Genomic DNA, 21,850 nt, shown 5'->3' with positions numbered 1-21,850 from the left:
GCTTGTGGCAAACTGTAAACAGGAACTTCTTGTGGTTTTCTGTTAACAATGGCTTTCTTCTTGCCACTCTTCCATAAAGGCCAACTTTGTGCAGTGCACGACTAATAGTTGTCCTATGGACAGATTCCCCCACCTGAGCTGTAGATCTCTGCAGCTCGTCCAGACTCACCATGGGCCTCTTGGCTGCATTTCTGATCAGCGCCCTCCTTGTTCGGCCTGTGAGTTTAGGTGGACGGCCTTGTCTTGGTAGGTTTACAGTTGTGCCATACTCCTTCCATTTCTGAATGATCGCTTGAACAGTGCTCCGTGGGATGTTCAAGGCTTGGGAAATCTTTTTGTAGCCTAAGCCTGCTTTAAATTTCTCAATAACTTTATCCCTGACCTGTCTGTTGTGTTCTTTGGACTTCATGGTGTTGTTGCTCCCAATATTCTCTTAGACAACCTCTGAGGCCGTCACAGAGCAGCTGTATTTGTACTGACATTAGATTACACACAGGTGCACTCTATTTAGTCATTAGCACTCATCAGGTAATGTCTATGGGCAACTGACTGCACTCAGACCAAAGGGGGCTGAATAATTACGCACACCCCACTTTGCAGTTATTTATTTGTAAAAAATGTTTGGAATCATGTCTGATTTTCGTTCCACTTCTCACGTGTACACCACTTTGTGTTGGTCTTTCACGTGGAATTCCAATAAAATTGATTCATGTTTGTGGCTGTAATGTGAGAAAATGTGGGAAAGTTCAAGGGGGCCGAATACTTTTGCAAGCCACTGTATATGTATTAATCTAATAAACTTAAACCTACACCATCCTCCCTATTCTGGTATTCTAATCAGTACTTAGCCGAAACCCAAAGACTGCTTTGTCGAGTTAACCTCCTAAACTATCTACAACGCATGGTGGAAACCTGAAATTAAGACAGAGAAGACTAGAGGTGAGACATGATCATTACTGAATATTAAAAAATAATAAATGACAGATTTAGTGATATTTTCATAAACTATTTATTTACCACATCAATGGCAGGGCAAATATTTTTTCTAACATGGCAACCTTTAAAAAGTGAAAGGAGACAGAAAGACAGGTGAGAAAGAATAAAACTTAATTGACTTTTTGATGTCATTTTACACACAGTACTGGTAAAGTATCTAGAAAATGTGGGAAAATACTGGCATCATATACAGTACTTAGCTACTTCTGAAGAAATTATGATGGGACCCTGAAAAAAAATTACTATGTACAATAATGGATTTCTATACAGTTTACATCAAATGAAAACTTTGGTTGTAAGATTCAGATAATTATTTATTAAAAGCGAGACATTTTAAATGAGAATAAGAAAGAAAAGTATTTTTTGTGCCCCCCTTTCCCTGTTAATGCCCTACCTGCCCCCCCTGGCAAGACTTTACTAGACCCGCCCCTGCACAGTTACCAGCTGTCAGCTACTTAGAAAAGGATCCTGGTGTTATTTGTCTCTCAGAAACAGTTCATAACTTCCCTTCAACTCATTCATGTCACCTAAAGGTAAAGCTGTTTCTCCATCACCTGTTCAGCTCTGATGATTCAGTAAGGACATCTCCTGGTTTCATCTTCATGTTTCCCTCTCACCACATATCCAAACCGATATCATGACCAGCAGCTTTTACAGCTGTGGCTCCAGCAAACATCAGCTGATACTTGAAAGTAATATTAAATAAATTCTGACAACAGCTGATCAAGCTTAAGTGCTGCTGTTGTTTAGCGCGACCTCCGCTAGTTTCCTCTTTCTGGCACAAAGTGGGCGACAAAAAAGCAAGAGAGACGGGACTTCCGTCAGAAAAGCCGATCAGCTGATCACTGATCAGTTTCATGATTGAAGAAGCAACAGGAGAGGGAGGTGGAGAGAATGAGAGAAGAAGAGGCAGCTGTGTAGCGTAAAGACCCAGAATAGCTCCAGCATTGTCTTTTTTTTATTCTAGCTGAAGTATCGGACAAATCGCGTTCCTTTTCACCTCAATACGAAACGCGTAATATTTTCTCTGAATACGAGACGATTCCGTTCTCTAATAACTAACTTTATGAATAAAATAAAACACCCGCCCAGCAACTCCGTCATTCTAGCTAGTACACAGTGCGAGTTATTGTAACTGACTGTAAAAAGTCAGCACAACAAAAATAAACTATATCTAAACTTGGTTTATATCTGATCCAGATAGACTGCAATTCATAACTTCTCACCTGGAGTTCAGCTCCCCTTATACTCGGCCGGTGGCCGCCTCGGGACTCTCCTCCTCCTGCCTCCCCTTTCCCTCATCCACCTGCTGGCCTCCACCACTTGCTCATGTTACTGAATCTGTGGAAGCTCTGCCATAGCCACCACCAAGCAATTGAGTTATTTTTACACATCTGCCAGCATCTGGCCAATCCACCACCTTCATTGTTTATACCGTTATGTAAACAAACCCAAAAAAACCATCGGCCCATAAAAACAAAAAATCACCATCGGCCCGGGCAAATGCCCAGTATGCACGATGGCCAGTCCAGCTATGCTGGTAACCTATAGTTACCTGCTAAATCACTAACTGCTAGCACTATCACAGCATGAATGTTAGCGTCAGCATTTTAATGTTAGCACTGATTCAAAATCACCACACTTACCGCTGGTATACAGCCATAATGTTTCTGAAATATATTCAGTGCAACAGTTCTAACTGTGGAGACTGAAATGATGTTAGCTCGTTGGTTGGCTCTTTTTTCCATAACATGCTACTAGGTTAGTGGTGGTATTGCGATGATCTGGGGTCACTTTGCTGCTTCAAAACCTGGAAAACTTTCTGATAGAACTGATGGAACAATGAATTCTACTCTCCACAGAAAATCCTGGAAGAGAATGTCGGCTATCAGTTTATGCCCTGAAGCTAAAACACACTTGGGTTATGCAACAGGACTATGATCTGAAACACACCAGCAAGTCTACCTCTGAAGGGCTAAAAACAGAAAGGCTATATCACAGCAATGTGAAAGACTCAGTGCTACTAATGGCAAATGGTTGATTTCATTTCTTGTGTGTGGCATACCAGTTATTCAGTTATTGAGTTTAGGGGGCAATTAGTCTTTCATACAGTGGGTTTGGGCAGCTTTTTCCCCTTTAATAAATAAAATCATAATTTGATAACTGCATTTTGTATGTGCTTGGGTTATCTTTGTGTTATATTAAAATTTGTTTGATGATCTGAATCATTCAACGGTGACAGATATGCAACAAACTAATAAATCAGGAAGGGGGCAAACATTTTTCTAGGTGTACCCTTTGCCATTCTTCTGTTGGTAGCCTACATTGTTAAATAATCAAAGATGTTTGGTTTTGGACACATCAATTGATATATACTCAAATGCTGAAACGAGAAAACCTATAAGTCATAATATTCTGGATAGCTGATGAAACTGACATCCCACCTTAACACATCTTGACTTGGCCTGGCAGGATATACTAAGAAATTGTAAGAAAAATTAGATTTTATCTCTCTAACAGACAACTTCTGAAAAGTTGCTGACCAGTGCAAACATTTGGGTCACAGTAAAAAACGCCTGGCTTCTCTAAAAGCTGATTAACGGGCATGTTTTAACAAGCCTATGAGGTAATTTAAAAATACCTAGCAGCTCTTCTAATGAGTCCTTAAAGACTCCTCTAGCCTGATAGAAGATTTTTAATCTGTTTCAAATCATTGTTCATTTTCATGGAGAAAATCACCTCTTCATGGAGCCAACATCATTTCATGGCATACCTTCAGAGCATCAGTAAGGTTTTTCAAATGATCTAATTTAATTTCTTCAAATTAATGCAAGATCATTAAATTTTAGAAAACCTGTGGGTAGCTCCGTGACCTGTCTGTATGTGTAAACAGACTACAGGTTTCTGGCACAGCTCCACCTGTTTCTAAGGTGTGTGCAGAAGTGCAGAAATCTGAAGAGGTTAAAGCTCTAAAGAAAACTTGTTGTATGTAGGAGAATTTTATTGACTCATGGCTTTCTTCAGAGTCATCTAATCTGACCATATAGAGTCACCAGTATAGTTTCACAGCCTCCCTAGTATGGGCGTAGAAACTTGATCTTGTTTTACTTTTAATCAATCACTTTAAGCCTTATAAATCACTGCAGTGTGATGACTTGGCATTTTGCAATGTCATCCTGTTTCCTATTATCTGTTCAGTTCTGTGTCAACCACATTTCTAGTAATTTCCTTGTGTCTTTGTCAAAAACAAAAGGAGGATCCCATCATTTAATGTCCCGTCGCCTAATGTTAAGACAAAAACAGTCTGAGACCACACACCCCTTACAGAACAATCAGAAAAAAACTGTTCAATTAAGCCACTTTTTGATTAAAGCGAGAAAGACATCTGACTGTGTGCTGAATTTATAGGGGATGCTGTTAATGGAGGGCTTAAGTTATACTTTGAACCAGAGACCAGATTTACAGGGCCATGGTGACAGCTGCCTGGTCCACTGGGGTTGTGGGGGATATGATGTCTATATATCAAAGTTTAAAGAGTGCAGTTTTGGCTGTTGTGTTAGACTTGATCTATTATTTACTTTGTTATGCAGTTGATCTGTGACCTCAATGATAATGATAATATTTTTCTTTTGTAGCATTGTCTGAGTCCTTGCTATTTAGGTCAGCAAAGTTAGCATTTAAAAAAAATCTTTATTAAGTTTTAGTCAAACAATATAAATATAAAGACTTGCGTAAACTGCACTGTTCAAATGTCACAATGCCCACAATCAGTGCCAGATGTGTTGAAAGCGCATTTCTGGAGCAGGAGATTGTGATATGATTAAGAGCAGTAAACTATTGTTCTTCGAATCTGCGTGAATGCTACAGAGGGGGAGATCTGCAGAGCGTGAGCCAAGGAGTCAGAAGAGTGAGCGGTTGGATTGTTTCTCCTCAATTTGGCCCCATTTCAATGCAGAGAAAGTGGATATTTTCAGATCTGTTGTGCTTGGAGACCAGCTTTTGTTTTGACAACCAGACAGAGTGGTATTCATGAGATCCGTCCAAGCTTTCACCTGAACTGTGCTTTTCTTCTCTTCCTAAATTAGATGCATATACGTGTCGGTGCACGTGAATGTCTTTCTTGGCAGCATGAGTCTGGTTCTGCTGAGTGTGTCCAAATAGCGAGTTGTCAGTGACTTTTTGGGGTGCGGTTGAGGATGATGAAGAAGACAAACAATGGCAGTGACATCAAAACAAATGATTGTCTCCAGCTACTGTTCCTGTCTGTTTTTGATTTCAGCATTCTGAAAACTTTTCTTGTCATCTGAATTCCTAGCTTTGAAATCTGAAGGGGATGATTATTACATCAATGGAGCGTGGACCATTGACTGGCCCAGGAAGTTTGAGATTGCAGGGACAGCCTTCCACTACAAGAGACCCTCTGATGAACCAGAGTCTTTAGAAGCGTTGGGTGCTACCACTGAAAATCTGGTTGTCATGGTAATATAACATTTCATTTGTTCCAAATCTAGTTCTTACATCATCTATATGACCATCATTTTATTTTGAAAGTCTGTTACAATACATGCTTTGACAAAAACACTTTTTGAACACCAAACATTACAATGACCTGTTTTTTCACCATGAGCCTCATAGAACATCAAAAAAATAAGAGTTCGTTCTCTCAAGTCCACTTTAAGGCTCTTTTCTGAGCTATACAGTAATCTCCTACACCCTTCCAGAGAATATCAGCAAGTCCACATAAAAACAGGGAAGTCATCAGTGATAATGGTCATGCGCCTGATTAAGGCAGAGATGACATAAATGACATGAAATGGAGGAACTGAGGTGGAGGTGTGGCTTGTAGAGGCAACAACAACAACTATATGTTTGCTGAACCAACTTAAATAGGACATTTCAGATCAGATTGGCCAGGAGGATGTGCAGAAGGTGGCGAGCTATTGTTCTGGGATTCCTGTCTGAGCTTCACCCTGTGGCTGACTTAGACTAATACGATGCCTGATCTGTTGATACTTGGTTATTTAAAAAAGAATATGCAGATGAATAGAAACGTGACTTGAGTTTAATGCTTACACTGCTCATCATCTGTTGTTGTCTATATGAATTGATGTTTGCTAGCACATGATACCAGTGAGTAACACTTATAGCTGGTTCCACAAATTATTTTATTTATTTTTTTGGCTGATGCCCCTTCAGGTCCTCCTTCAAGAGCAGAACCTTGGAATACACTACAAGTTCAACGTCCCCATCCAGCGCACAGGGAGTGGTGATAATGAGGTGGGCTTCTCCTGGCACCACCTGCCCTGGTCTGAATGCTCAGCTACCTGTGCTGGAGGCAAGTCCACCCTGTAATCTTTGATGACAGACTTTTTGTCTGTGCTGGTACCATTGCAACTACCCTGTGCTTTTTATGTTCTCTGCTTGGCCCCTGTCAAATGTAAAACTAGTGTCAAAGAGCTCCGGGGTGCTCCGTTTAACCTATTAAATGCTTATTTACTTGTGTTTTTCTTTAGCGTAAGTACATTTTATTATATTAAATTAGACCATAGCTCATCTCTTTTAATGCTCACAGCATGGTGGAAAATAGTTAAATTTTTGCATCTGTAATGGTTCCAAATGCATCTTTTAATTTATTATATTTTGTAAAATGCTATTAAGCATACATTGGCACAAAGCATGTGAAGTAATATAAGAGACTGTGTTATTAAATTCTGGAGAAAAGATTAATGTCTGACATTCTACTGAGCTATGATGGTCAGTTGCCTTTTTAGCACTCCAAGCATTTTTGGTGTTAAATACCATAACATGCTGTGGGTGTTTACATTCTCTTTAAATATTTCTAACCATTTTCAAATGTTTAAGACTTTATATCTTGTGTGTTATTCTGTAAATCTTCCCCAACCAATATTTCCACAAATGCTGAAGAACGCTGTGCAGAAACCCAGTATCATAATTTGAGAATGGTTTTCCAGAATCATTACCCTGGAGATTCAGCCCTCTAATAAATTCAGTATGTATATTTTAAATGATATAGCCAAAGTAATGAATATAGCGCAAATTATGTGAATGAGCTGCTCTGCATAGCTTCTGGTTTACCAGTGATGGGGTAGAGATGCAGCTGCTCTTCCCAGTCGCCTGCCCTACAAACATTCAGAATCAGAAACCACAGTGAAATGTTGACTATGGCCTTAAGAATGACTAAACCAAACCTTTTAGTCCAAAAGCCATGGGTTTCATATAACAATAAATAGTGTTTCTTCCCAGTTGTCAAGCGTGGCCTGGAAGGGTTTGTAATATTTTGTAAAAGCATGACTGAATAAGCATGTGGGTTCTTCTGAGGAAGGATTTCCAAGTCCAGACCAGAAAACTATTCCTTAGATGGGGAAGTACCCATGGCTTTCCAGCATCATAAACATGCCTTTGCATTGTTGATCCAAATGATCTAATTTGTGTCTACTGTGTGTGTCTGACCGTGCAGAGCTTTAAATCATTAAAATGTTATTTAATCATACACCTATTCAATAGTGCTAGCTCAGCTAATCATAAAGTATTGTTCAATATATCACCACAGTGAAAAAAAATCAGTGAAAACCACCTTTTGACAGCCTTTCAAGTGAAACTTTTCTACTATTCCTCTAAACTGTATTTTACTTCAAGCACAGATGTGTGGATTTTCTATACTACACACACACACACACACACACACACACACACACACACACACACACACACACACACACACACACACGCATCCATATCTCATTACATCTGCCAGACAAGTCTGCTGTGGGATATGTCCCAGGAGGGTCCAAACAGACCCCTTCCTGGTTGGTACGCATGCACGCGCACACACAAAACACATGCAGCATGCGCGCACACACAGTGGGAGGTGTGACACTGATACGGTAGCCCTCACTCTTTCTGGCAGAAGCCAAGGTAAAGAGCTCTCTGCTCTGTAAAAGTGATTTGCCAACATATCCTGCAAAGAATCACGAATTTACATGTCTGGATTTACTACAGAATGAAAATGATCCCATCTCCGCTCTTAACACGGTGCACGACACCACGGCTGGCAGGCTTCTGTGTCTGCGAAGGCATTTTAATGTGCCAGATCAGCTGAGCTCCATGCCGCACTATTGATCAGTGTTTTCTCCTGCAGGTTCTCAGAAGCAGGAGTTAGCCTGTAAAAGGCTGGACGACAACTCAGTGGTACAGAACAACTACTGTGACCCAGACAGCAAACCTCCAGAAAACCAGAGAGACTGCAATACTGAGCCGTGTCCTCCAGAGTACGTAATACTCACTCATGATTCTTCTCTTTATGAGATGATTACTTTTGTAAAAATCTGTCAAATGACTGAAATGAGAGAAAAATGATGAACAGAGTGAGTGTTACAAGGCCCAAGTAGAAGGTAACATCTCTAAATTGCTTATTTTGTCTCAGAATCACAGTACAGTGATAAAAAATTCAGAGAAAAGTTGTTACACTTAATAAAATTCCTTCTGTTTTTATCTGCTTATCAGGGTTTGGGTCATTAGGCCAGCAGCGGCGGCTCTAGCATTACTATAGAAACTTCCTTCTCTCCCGCTACCCCCTGCAGCATATTTAGGTTGTTAGTAGTCTGAAACAAGAGTTGTCTGACACAGATGCCCTTACTCCCTCACCTGGCTCCTTTAAATGCTTTTGAAGAATTCGGTTTCTCCTGCTTGTGTCTTATTCTGTCAGAAGGTAAATTGTAAATCTACAGCTTAGACCTTAGGCTTAGCTCCTATCATCATAACAGATAGTTGCACAGCTGCACTGATCCAGCCATCAGTCTTCCACTAAGTTGTTCCTCACAGAATTTCCTGAAAGAAACTTGAAACCAAAGGAAAAAAAATTGTAAATATTTTGATTTACAGTGTTGTTTCAGCATTAGGTGCTCTACTCCAACTAGGCTGCTTGGTATATTTGATGCAGTATGTTTTTTATATAGAGAAAGAAACCATTAAAACTAGTAATTGTAATATTTCACATATAAGGAAGTGAGAGTTTAGAAAAGTAATTATTGATCTTGAACTGGGTGGAACAGCTATGCAATGCAACTTGTAAACAAAGACATGTAAAGCAAGATGTGAATACCAGGCTAAAGTCCAAAGTGTGAATTTTTTACTCTTATATTTCCTAAACTACTAAATTGGCATGCAAAAACAATTTAATTAATCTATTTGCTTATTTTCTAAAAATCTTTAATGAAAGATGTCAAATTGCATATGTTCTTTGAATTGCTATGCTTTAATAACAATGCAGAGAGATAAATACTCATTCATAAAAATAACAATTGTAATTATAATGGTATAACTGAAATTAGTTGCATAATTTGTTAATTAAGAATGCAAGGGATGTTGACCATGGAGCTGAGGAAAACAGGAAGATGACAATGATGGTGTATGTATGTAGTGTGAGAGGATATGCAGTTTCCTGGTTGGACAGAAGATGATGTTGTGAGGATAGTGAGGACAGTGAAAAAGTGAGATGGAGGCAGATGATCAATGGTGGCCTGTAGCCAAAAGAAGATGAAATATTGGAAGACTGCAAACACTGTAAATATTGGGAATTTGAGTTCTTCATTATGTCATTGCTTGGCTATTTTTGTGCTCAGTTTGGTCTCTGTCCTTGGCTTTTCCCACGCTAGATCGCATATTAGCATTCAAGTTAACTCATCTCCGGTGCTTATTCTAATTCTTCATTCCGTGTTTAGTGCTGATTTGAAGGAAATTCTGCCCAGGATACAAATGTTATTGATTGTTAAGTTGCGTACTGCTAATTTATGTTGGACATGATGTGAAACAAATGCAAATGGAGTGCATAAAATGTGTATAGATGCTAATCGCTGTATTTGTGATGATGTTAATGCAACGTTAAGTATGTATTTGCTTACCTTTAGCTCTGTTTTCGGTCTCATCCCACTAAATGCTTCGTGTGATCAACTAGTTGGTAACTGGAGCACTACAGGGTATGAACCCAAAACATTTTGCTGAAACATGTAGGGGCATCGTGGTGGCACGGCGGTTGGCACTGTTGCCTCACAGAAGGAAGAATGAATGGGTCTCCGTGGGTTCTCTCTGGTACTCCAGCTTGTTCAGAGACATGCACTTAGCAGGGTTAGGTTAATTGGTGATATGAATGTGAGTTTGAATGGTTGTCAGTCTCTCTGTGTTAGGCTTCAACAGATTGGCCACCTGTCCAGGGCGTACCCCGGCTTTCGCCCTATGGCAGCTGCAATACGTTCCATCCTGGATGGATGGATGCTATAATGCTTTTTTGACAAGGTAGTTCTCTGTAGGTTCATCATTTTGGTATGATCAGGATCTTTTGCATTACGTACTAACATTTAATGCATTGGTAATATAAAAACAATAATGAAAACACAGAGTATAGCAACCTAAGTTAATGTTTTCAAAAGAAAAAGCCTCCATAAAAATGAGACTGACTCATGATATTAATTCGCCTTCAATGAGCCCTAGTTGTAAAATGTGTTTGGAAGAAAATAATAAAATAAAATGGCCGTGATTTATAACTTCATATGTTAACTATTTTCAATATCTGCTTCATGCCAGAAATAAGAGCTCTGAAAATGACCACCTGTGTTTGATTGTTTTGGCATCCTTACCAAACCTCGAGGGGTAACACACACGTATACAGGTGGAATATGAACTTGTGTTTGGTGGCCAAATGTCTGTAAATCCCTTCGCTGTAGCTGGAAGAATGGCCAGACTCACTTCAATAATGTCTGGAAAAAGAGGGATTAAATGCACCAGGTTAATTAGTTTCAGACTAGCTGACAATTATTTGTATATGAGAGGGAGCGCCAGTGTCTTTCAGCTGGGTGTCAGCCAAAAAAACTGATAGTATTGTAAATCTACTGTATCAGCGGTAATTTGTTTTCATATGTTCAGACTGCAGTCTTGGGTAATTTATTTTCACATCTGTATTCAGTGGTCGCAGACTTGTGGTATCGCATTTATTTTGATTAGTACTAGAAGGCCGTGGCAGTTCTTGTGTGTGTGTGTGTGTGTGTGTGTGTGTGGAGTTAGAGCGCTCATGCGGCATTTGTGTTTGTTAGGAAGGCAAACACTCCTTTTGCAGCGTCAGGAAAGGCCGACTAAAGGAGACCATGTAAACACAATTGTTTTAGAATAGCCCAGGGTTTTATGGGCGCCGGTAATGAAAGCTAACACAGATGTTTGAACATGTCGTTAATTCTGTATACATTCCTTTAGATGATGTAATATCTCACAGGCTGGATGTGTTTGGAGGACTGTTGTCTGTGCAGTTTTATGATATTAATTCTAAAGTCTGGAGGGGGCTGAATATGACTGGGTCTAATTTTCTCAGGTTCTAAAGCTAATCATCCTGACATGGCATAGCACTAAAATGCACTCCCCAGCATTAGTTACCTGTCAGCCAGGCAGCAAGTTTAAACTTCTTTAAAAAGTGTGTAATTTCTTGTGGTATATAATTTTCTTTTATGTTGATGAGAATGGATATTACAGCAAATATTACAAAAGACAGCTTTCAAAATATTAAAACGGTTATTTAATAGTCTTATAAAAAAAACCCTATAATACTTTATGCTCTTTCTTTTTGTCCAGTGATACCACTGTCTTGTCTGTACATTAATTTAAAAAAGCCAGGCTAGGCCACTCAGTTGCCATATTTACCTTTTTTTTACTATATATATATATTGATACTCTTGATATTGCAAAGTATTAATGTTTGATGCCTTGGAGTAGTTTGCTTCTTTCCCTCTTTGGCAATGTGACTATAGTAAAGTTATTTAATGTGTGTTTATAGTGAGTATAACCTCATGAAATCACTTTACAACAAAACTGTTAGCATTGGTTGCTCCATCCTCCAGATGGTTTATTGGAGACTGGTCAGAGTGTCCGAAGACGTGCGATGGAGGGATAAGGACGAGGACAGTCCTCTGTATCAGGAAGATTGGTCCCGCTGAGGAGGAGACACTGGAGGACACTCACTGTTTGACTCATCGGCCTATCGAGAGAGAGTCCTGCAACAACCAGTCCTGTCCTCCAAAGTGGGTCACTCTGGATTGGTCCGAGGTAAGGCCAGTAATAATAAGTGTTTTTCTGTAACTCATTGCACTGTCAAGATATGTGTTTAACACTTTCCCTTCCCTCTGTAGTGCACACCTAAATGTGGTCCTGGCTTTAAGCACCGCATTGCCTTGTGTAAGAGCAGCGACCTCACCAAGACCTTTCCGCCTGCCCGCTGCTCGATCCATAACAAACCTCAAGTCCGAATGCGCTGCACTTTAGGGCGCTGTCCTCCTCCCCGCTGGATCCCTGGTGAATGGGGACAGGTAGGACCTTGTCTCTCTCTAACTTCTTCCACAACAGTATGGCGGTTAATCCTACTGGCATGTTTAAAAGACAAAGTTTCCATAGATAAAACTCCATGTGTTTGTATCATTTACACCTGGATGAAATACTGGGGATTCCAATCAGGCCTGTGACGCATGTGAGTGCATAGAGGCTGTGTTTGTGTTTGTGATTCCAAGAGTTAAAACAGGCCTGGAGTATGTGATCGGCAGCAGTAATATCTTCTTGGCTGTTTGAAGTTTATCTGCACCCCAGACGAGGCCTCTCTGTCACTTCCAGGAACAGGGTTTTGAGGAAGACAGAGGAATAGAAGTTTTGGGCTCACCCTGATATGACTTAGTATGCTCTGAAAAAGCTGCTCAACACTTTACAACACAGCTGACTCATATTTCTGAGAGGACGCCAAAAAGTCGTGCGTCAGAGATAGTTGTATCTACAAAAAGTATGGCTTGTTATTTTGTAGGATATGTTAGTAACTCAGTGTAGAAGTGGAATTTTAAACAGTGTGCTCTGATGTTTAGAAGGCAATTGTGCAAGGATTGTGTGCTCTGATGAAGGTGATGTCATGGTTTCAGCTGTGCCGATCAGGTCAGAAGTCATAGGTTGAGAGTCTGGCAGTTTAAGTCATAGCTTTCTGGGTTCTTTTCATATCTGCCACATGCCCGTTAACACACACAAATATCGATAACACACCTTTACAATTTAGTCTGAGCCATAAACAAAGCAGACCAAAATGTTAACCTCAACATAGTTCATCAAAGGACAGGCTTCTTGCCATGCTGAGCCAAGGTTAATACCTCATAGACCAACAGCTGGAGTCTGCCCTTACACAGCGCTTTCTGACACACTGTAGAAGTGTGTGTGTGTGTGTGTGTGTGTACTCTCTCCCCCACCTATTCTGTTTTTCTGGCTGTAATTACAAGCTTAGCCTCCACTACTCTCGTCCCTCTCTGGCCAGCTGACCCTCAAAGTGCCAGAAAGGGGAGATTGTTGCCAGCTACCAAGATCCCAGTCTCCCAGGCCAAAAGGTCTCCAGTTCAAATCCCACTAAAGTTGCACCACTGACGTACGCCATCTGTCATAGCTTGCAGCGGGCCCTAATAAAGACTCTCTAATTGGGAAGGGATGACATGCAGGCTCACTGATCTAAGGCAGCCAGAGAGAATCTGTGAAGGTGACAGAAAGAGGTGGGGGGTGACTGGGTTTATTTCACACACTCGTATATGAGCACACACACATAGTTATGGCTCACAGGTGTGTTTTTTCTCAGCCTTTCCAGCATCAGCTCAGATGAACAATTCCATTATAGAGTCGAAAGTGTGCTGGCACCTACACCTTTTGTTTTTTATTAGTTTTACTAGTTTGTTTCTGTCTGTTTTTTTTCCTTCTACAAAGGAGATTAGCGGCTGCCCACAAGGCCAATCTCACTTTTTATAACAACTAGCATATAAAGAGGCAGGAGCGCATTTTGTGTTTACCAAAGCAAACGTTTTATGCACCAACAAAGCAAATTTACAGTTATATTATGAGTACAGCCTTAAAGTGCAGAATTTCTGCTGTAGTTTGAGCGGTGGGACATTAATATCACATTAATCTTTGTTGAATTGCAGCCATTTTTAATTTGGACAATTTACCGTATTCATAAATAAAAAACTCATACTTCTTGGAGAATCTTTCAGGCTTCCTGCCTGAACCTAATAGAAATCACTAAAAAATGGGATTCGTCCTTTGCGACTACTTTGCCAGTCCTTTACTGCAGTTTCTCTTTTTTCTTGGGTCATTTGATCTTAAGTTTGCCAAAAAAAAAAAAAAAAAAATCATTCAATGAGAACTAGTCTCCCAGCACCATTAGACAAGTCATGCATGTCAGTGTGTAACACTGATGCAATATGTTTTGGAACATCAGTTGTTCAATGGCTTTTATTTGCTCTCATTAAGTGTTTTCATCATGGATCATGGAGGACTTGGATAGTTATATGCTTGCCTCTTAAGAGCGTTCTTCACTTGGCTGGATTTTTTTTTTTTTTTTTTACTGGAAAGGATGCTGCAATCATCATCATCATCATACAGTGCTGTGAATAAGTATTTGCCCTCTTCCTGATTTCTTTGTTTATCGCATATTTGTCACACTTGAATGTTTTAAATCGTCAAACAAATTTTATATTAGTCAAAGATAACCCAAATAAACACAAAATAATTTCTAAATTGTGATTTTATTTATTAAGGGAAAAGCTATGCAAACCTACCTGGCTCTGCGTGAAAAAGTAATTGGATCCCCCCCTTTTTTCTTTTTTTTTTTGGAAAGTTGGGCTCAGTTTCACCAGCCGAACCCGTGCCTGATCACTGCCAGACCTGTTGAATGAAGAAATCACTTAAATCGAACCTAGGCTCAAAGGTCTTAGAAAACAACACATCATGCCACGATCTCAAGAAAGAGCTGAAAACAGAGATATTGAAATGCATTTGTTTGGAAAGGGTTCCAAAGCTGTTTGTTATGCTTTTAGGCTTTAGGACTCCAGTGAACCACAGTGAAAGGCATTATCCACAAATGGAGAAAACTTGGAACAGTGCGAAATCTTCCCAGCAGTGGTCAGCCTACAAAAATTAAAACATCAGTGACACAAAAGAACCCAAAATAAAACAAAAAAACTTCAAGATACCTCATGATTCATGTCTTCATGATTCAACAATAATAATAATAATAATTTTTAACAATAAAACTCCAAACAATTTCAGTATTGCAGCAGAAACAGATGTGTTCCTGTTAGTCAAATGTTTTTGATTGCCCTTTAGATACAAGGCAGATTTTAAGATTTATTTCAGTATAACAACAAGAAAAAATGAGGAAAAAAAGCAAATTGACCAACTGGCTGATATCCATTACAGCTGTCCTATTGCCCAAACCTATATCAAGCCACTCTAGGTGCCAGTATACCCTCTGCATTGATCGCTTTTTGCACCGCCTCATTCGCTCATTCGGAGGAAGCCGTTGCAGCATTCTCCTGAACAGTAGGTTTCCCCACTCAGATGATACTGCTAGGAAGAGAAGAAAAGACTGTTTAAATGTGTGTTTATTTCGGGGTTTTTTTTTTTTGCTAGCATATAATTCACGGGAATATAATAAAATGGGGTAAAAACTGACACAATCTTACACTGGTGTCTGCAACCTGTGCTAGGTTACAAAAATCGAGAGGTGCACAAGTGACTGAAGCGTTACAAATATGATGTGTCACAAAGGATGTGACATCAAGCTCAGCACATGTGGCAAGCATAAAAACAACAAACTTTGCTATCTTTCTCACATTTTTGTTTGGGAATGTCTTTGTCTTTATTTTGTTTTTTGCAAATAAGATTTTTGATACAAATTATTATAAGCAAATAAATAAATGTAATAATAGTTCAATGTGGGGAAAAAAGCTTGAAGAGAGCTTCACGTTTCTTTTTGTGATCATGAGCAGAATTACTAACCAGTCTAAACCCTTAATATACTTGTGCACAAAATATCCCTTGACAAGCAGTTTTCAAAACAGATGTTGCAAAAGCCTTCAGAGGGTGAAGAAGAAATGAGCAGAGGGAAAGAAAAGGAAAACAAGGCTCACAACAAGTATAAAGTTAAGAGAATGCCAAAAGGTAACCTTTTCAACCTCATTTGACCTGTTTGCTCAAATTTAGGAAAATGAATTCAGATTGAGGAAGGTGACTCTGGTTGGCTCTGTGTGCTCCCTCCCTTTGTGCCCCGGTGATTGTTTGATTGGATCAGGTCGTACAGTGTATGTGTGCATGTGCCGGGATTACTATGTGTGTGGAGGTCCATGAGGGAGCGCAGACTCCCTGCCTAGTATTCAGGGTCACAGAGAAAAGATGGTCCTCATTTAACTTGTTAAATTTACTGGCTAAATATGGTGTTGCGCTGACAGTGACTTTTGGTCTGGTGCTCTTTGTTTCAGTGTTCAGCACAGTGTGGTCTGGGCCAGCAGATGAGGACGGTACAGTGTCTGTCCTACACAGGACAGCCATCGAATGACTGCGTAGAGTCCCTCCGACCAGCCACCATGCAGCAGTGTGAGAGCAAGTGCGATGCCACCCCGATCTCCAGTGGTGATGGTGAGATGATGAAACATGCCATCGTGTCACAAGCAAGTTCAGTTAAGAACTTGCTTGTGCGAAAAGTTTACTTCTCGCAGTTTTCGTCACGGTCGAGAAGACAATTTCTGATCTGCAGTTTCTTTATAAGCAAAGGTTGATTGCTTTATGCTCATAGATATTGTGCTGTAGGTGCTCAGCTTTTACACAAAGCCCCACTTGAAAAGGTTATAAACTATCTCTATCTTCATCTTCACTGTTCTACTATGACCTAAACACAGTTGGATGACACGCTCTTCTACACTTTGCCAGCAACATTAATCTTTCCAGTGAGGTTGGCTCCTAGTCAAAGCGAAGCAGCTCAACCCTCCATATACACTTACACATGATGGATGGCTATTCAGATATGTAGAGAAGGGGCCTTCGATTAGCCTGAATGGAAAACGTGAGCAGCGTTTACAGGCTGGCTAATGGGATTAGCTGTAGGCTAATTGTTCCTTTACGGACAGCAGTGAGGCAATGTCTCGTTTCATTTGGCTCTGAGAAGGCAGGGGCCAAAGCCTAATAAGGGAAGACACTCTGATCATGATAAGGCATTTAGAGCACTGCCTGTCTGGCATCCAGCAAGCAGTCTGTGTGTGTATGTGTGTGTCTGTGAGTGTGCATAGTAGGGATGGCAGCCAGCCCAGTTAGTGAACGAGGCCAGGATCTGTCTTAGTCTCTGCATCCAAGTATAGTTGCAGTTTTATTCTATTCAGACCTGAGGGAGATCCACAAGCTCTCATGTAGCAGTTTAGTCCAGTTTGTATATCTCATATGTTATCATTACATCGCTGTTTAATGACTTGCCTTCATTCTGAAAGTATTTAATAAATACGCAACCTCTTCTGACCATCTATTTTAACCTATTTATCAAGTTTGCCTTTGCTGCAAAACAAAAGCTAGATGTATATGTGTTATTTCTATTAAATATAATGTTGCAAAGAAAAATGACTGTATATTATTAGTATTGATGAGATATCATTTGAATTTTGATGTAGCACACATTTGGAGTCAGCATGTCAGCTATCACTGGATTTTCAATTCGGAAATACTTCAAATGATTGATAATATTGTTCCATGAGAACAAGATGTATATAAAAGATGCACAGTGCTGTGAAAAAGTATTTGCTTCTTTCCTGATTCCTAGGGTTTTATTTTATGTTAATATTATATATATAAAATATATATACTATATAGATATATATATATAGATATATTAGATATAGGTAATTAGTATCGTATATATCTATAATATGTATATATGTATATATATATATATATATATATATATATATATATATATTTGTTACACTTAAATGTTTTAGATCAGCAAACACATTTTAATATTAGTCAAAGATTACTTGTGAAAATGCAGTTTTGAAATAATGGTTTCCTCTATTAGGAGAAAATAGCCTACCTGGCCCTATATGAAAAAGTAATGGCTCCCTCTTGTTAAGTCATGAATTAACTGTGATTAACCACATTTTTTGGAAAGCTGAGTTCAATTTCACTAGCCACAGCCAGGCCTGATTACTGCCAGTCCTGCTGAATCAAGAAATCACTTAAAGAGAACCTGTCTGACAAAGTGAAGCAGATCTCTAAAAAATCTCTAGAAATAACACATCATTTCATGATCTAAGGAAACAGCTGAGAAACTAACATGCCATTGACATTTATCAGTTTGGACAGGGTTACAAAGCCATTTCTTAAGCTTTGGGACTCCAGTGAACCATGTTGAGAGTCATTATCCACAAATAGAGAAAACTTGGAGGGCAGGCCAGCTTACCTAAATATACTCTAATAGTGCATCAGCAACTCCAAGAGGTCACAGAAGAATCCAGAACAACATCTAACTGCAGGCCTCATTTGTCTCAGTCTAGGTCAGTCTTCATGATTCAACAATAAGAAAGAGAAAAATGGCATCCATTGGAGAATTTCAAGCCAAAAACCACCGCTGATAAAAAAAAAAACCCCACAAAGGCTCGTTTCACATTTGCCAAAAATATCTTGATGATTCTAAAGACTTTTGGCAAAATATTCTGTGGACTGACAAGACAAAAGTTGAAGAAAGTTTGAGTCCTGTTATATTTGGCACAGTCAAACATGGTGGTAGTAGTGTACTGGTCTGGGGCTGCTTTGCTGCTTCAGGGCCTGGATGAATTGCCGTAATTGATGGAACCATGAATTCTGCCAGAAAATCCTGAAGGAGAATCCAACCATCAGTTGACGACCTGAAACTTAAGCGCAATCGGGTTATCAAGCAAGCTAGTAATCCAAAACACACCAGCTAAGCTAAGGGTGGCACAACCAGTTAATACGTTAATACAGTGCCATGTAGCTAGATATATGTAATAGATATATTTATATATAGTCTAGGGAAATAGGGGTGGTTTTACTTAAAAGGTGACAATATGTAGATGATTGTGTTATGTTAGGTATAAAAACTTTCTTGTGTGTGTGTCTTTTTTTAGCCAGCTCCTACGACGAGGAGTTTTCCTCTTAAACATAGCCAGACTAATAAAAGATATGTTTTCTTTTGCTGTCTTTATATCTGAGGTCTTTTCTGTCTCTCCACAGAATGCAAAGATGTAAACAAAGTGGCTTATTGCCCGCTGGTACTGAAGTTCAAGTTCTGCAGTCGAGCGTACTTCAGACAGATGTGCTGCAAGACTTGCCAGGGGCACTGACCCTTTGAATACAAGAGCGAGACAAGAAGATGGTCATAAAGGCAAGAAAGATGGAGGGATACAGTGCTTAAGAGGGTGAGAAGAAAACAGCAGACTGGAAAATGCATCCCGACTCTGAACCAGTGGAAGAATGAAAAAGTTGTCAATGTTGAAGACGGGAGAAAAGCGAGGATTTCCCTGTTTATCATACCCCATACTCCTGCCCTCTGTCGTGGTGGAATCTAAACCACTGCTCAGCCAATAATGCTGACACAAACATTATTTTTTTGTTTTTTTACATTTTCACTTCTGTGAAGTGGAACTTGGAAGATTAACTGTTGGTGATGTTATCTTTTATTATAATAATAATTATTAATATCATTGTTAGTCTTCCTCAGTGTTTGTTTCTTTTTACGAATCCAAAGTGCTGGACACATCGCTCGCAGAGGATGTACCCCGGAGATTAGAAGAGGGGGGATGGGAGACTCCTGTCTTTGGGATGACTGTGATGGTGCTATTGGCAGAGCAGACTTCTGGCTTCGGTGCACTTTTTTTCATGTAAATACCAATTTACTGCTCAAATGCAACAGAGAATCCCTGTTGGTGTACTGTATATTTATTGTACAATCCAAAACAGAGCTGATATATTGTCCTCTGATCATCTTTTCGCCAGATAGTAGCCTATTGTTATGGAAGGGAATGTAATGTGATTGAATTCATATTCAGTTTCTTTTTTGCTTGAGTGAAAATATTACATACTGTAACACATGTTAAACCCTTGTATACTGTAAGGATTTGTATATTATATACATATGTTAATCCAGGGCCAAAAAATACACCGTGGTTATTGGAGATTTTTAAATCTTTTTTTTCCCCCAGCTGGGTGCCTTAGTTCTTAACAGTCAGGTAAAAGTTCACCCAAAATCACCAAAGTCATCTTTTCAAATGGTGCCTACGCCACATGAAAAATTTGTGACCAGACCTTTACTAGCATCTTACTCAGTTTAGTATTAAAGGATTTATAGGTTTTGTTCATCTGAGTCAAAGTGCAGTCACCATTACATACTCTCTTTAAGGATCTTTTTGAGGTAAACTAATAGACCCGCAGTTTGCAAAATGGCCTTCTTACCAATGATTACATGAAAAGATTGATATATGAGGTCTGGGCAAGACGATCGTTAGCTCAGGCCTCAGTCACAGTTTAATACTGGCAACACAAATAGGGTGATCCTCAGCAAACGTCCCTGTGATTGCTTTAGTTATTAGCAGATTGCCACCTTGGTCACCTGTAGTTTGCATGAAAGATGCCAACTTATCTGCAGACATTTATTTCTTGAGCTTTAATGACATTTTAATTAGTTATTTGCTTTTAAAGAATAAGTTGTGTCTTACTGCTGCAACCTACATATTTTGGAATGTGTAACTTTTACTTTGAAAGCATATGTTTAGGTTACACTTACCATTTCACTACTGCTTGGTAAGTCTGCTTCTTCCATGCAAAAAACAGCTGAAAATGGAAATCTGCCAGTGTCCAAAGCAATTTCAGAGAATTTTTCTGTCCAGCACCCTTGCAGCGACCAATTTATGCTAGTGACTGCCAGCAACCTCCAGCAATCAGTTGCCAAACAGTTGTAAAATACACATGGGGGTTGGCAGGAGGTCATTAACTGGTCTGCACACTAGTGTGCACAGCTGTTTGACTAAGACCTTAGGAAAAGTGGAGGGAAAATGCTGACTAGCTAGGGTGACATGAATCAACCTATTAGCACATCTAAAGCTCACCAATTTACAATTAACATTTAATGTAAAAAAAAAAAAGGATGATTAAAAGTCACCATTTAAATGTAAATTAGGACATAAATCAGTAAGTGTTTATAATGTTGCTTTTGTCTTTAGTACAAAACCAGCTCCATATAAATGTCGTATGAAGACCAGTTCAGCAACAGTTTGCAACAGCTAATATGTCTGTTTAATTTAGCTCTGTGATCTTTAAATAAGCAGTACTGTATCTGCTTGAAGCCACCAATGCAAGCAAAGACTTAATTTGAAGATTTGGTTGTCAATATTGTTGAACACTTCTGGCTTTATGGGAGGTTAATCACAGGCTGCCTGACTTGTGAAGCTGATGCTTTAAGGGGGACTAATGAACTAAATGTAGCCTACCCATTCATTCTCATCAAAGATGCCCACTGGCACATAATAAAACCAACTAGGCATTTTGGAGCTGCTGATGTACATCAGAAACTGAAACTGAAAAACACACTTTTAAAAATTGTTCTAATGAACCCCCCCCCCCAAAAAAAAATAAAAAAATAAAAAATGGGGGAATGTGATATGGGACAAAATAAGAAGGCATCTCTCCAACCTTCCAGCCTTTTAGACTAAGCTAACGTGTGGGATTATTCACAAGGAAGTGAACAGGCCTGTTTCACAAATATTGAGATATTCCTGTTAAATATACATGCAAACACCACTTTTATTGCCAGGCTATGTCAGCTGGCTTCACTCTGCTACTCACAGACTCCACACTCTGCCTCCTACCCCCATCATGTTCATCATCATCATCATCATCACCTTTGTCCCATAAATGAATAAAAAAAACAAAACAAAAACGGCATACTCAGTGGTGCTTGCCCTGCTCTTGTACTTTTTTTTATTTTTTAATTTCCAAGAAATAC

The 21,850-nt window shown here is 39.4% G+C and overlaps 1 protein-coding gene across 3 annotated transcripts in view; it reads left to right on the top strand.

The window, feature by feature from the left end:
- The window catches only part of adamts6 (ADAM metallopeptidase with thrombospondin type 1 motif, 6), a 77,165-nt gene extending 55,653 nt beyond the window's left edge, over positions 1 to 21,512 (top strand). For all 3 annotated transcript variants that reach the window (XM_040007316.1, XM_040007315.1, XM_040007317.1), the window contains 7 exons: positions 5,312 to 5,475; positions 6,193 to 6,331; positions 8,156 to 8,285; positions 11,898 to 12,102; positions 12,186 to 12,362; positions 16,329 to 16,485; positions 19,084 to 21,512. In XM_040007316.1, the coding sequence (XP_039863250.1) occupies positions 5,312 to 5,475; positions 6,193 to 6,331; positions 8,156 to 8,285; positions 11,898 to 12,102; positions 12,186 to 12,362; positions 16,329 to 16,485; positions 19,084 to 19,193 (1,082 nt within the window). In that variant the 3' untranslated portion in view covers positions 19,194 to 21,512. The remainder of the gene's footprint in view (positions 1 to 5,311; positions 5,476 to 6,192; positions 6,332 to 8,155; positions 8,286 to 11,897; positions 12,103 to 12,185; positions 12,363 to 16,328; positions 16,486 to 19,083) is intronic.
- The last annotated feature ends 338 nt before the right edge of the window (positions 21,513 to 21,850 follow it).

Source organism: Simochromis diagramma, unplaced genomic scaffold, assembly GCF_900408965.1.
Source record: "Simochromis diagramma unplaced genomic scaffold, fSimDia1.1 OVJJ01000682.1, whole genome shotgun sequence".
Lineage (NCBI taxonomy): Eukaryota > Metazoa > Chordata > Actinopteri > Cichliformes > Cichlidae > Simochromis > Simochromis diagramma.
The sequence above is the reverse complement of the archived record's forward strand: the minus strand, read 5'-3'. Positions and strand labels throughout refer to the sequence as shown.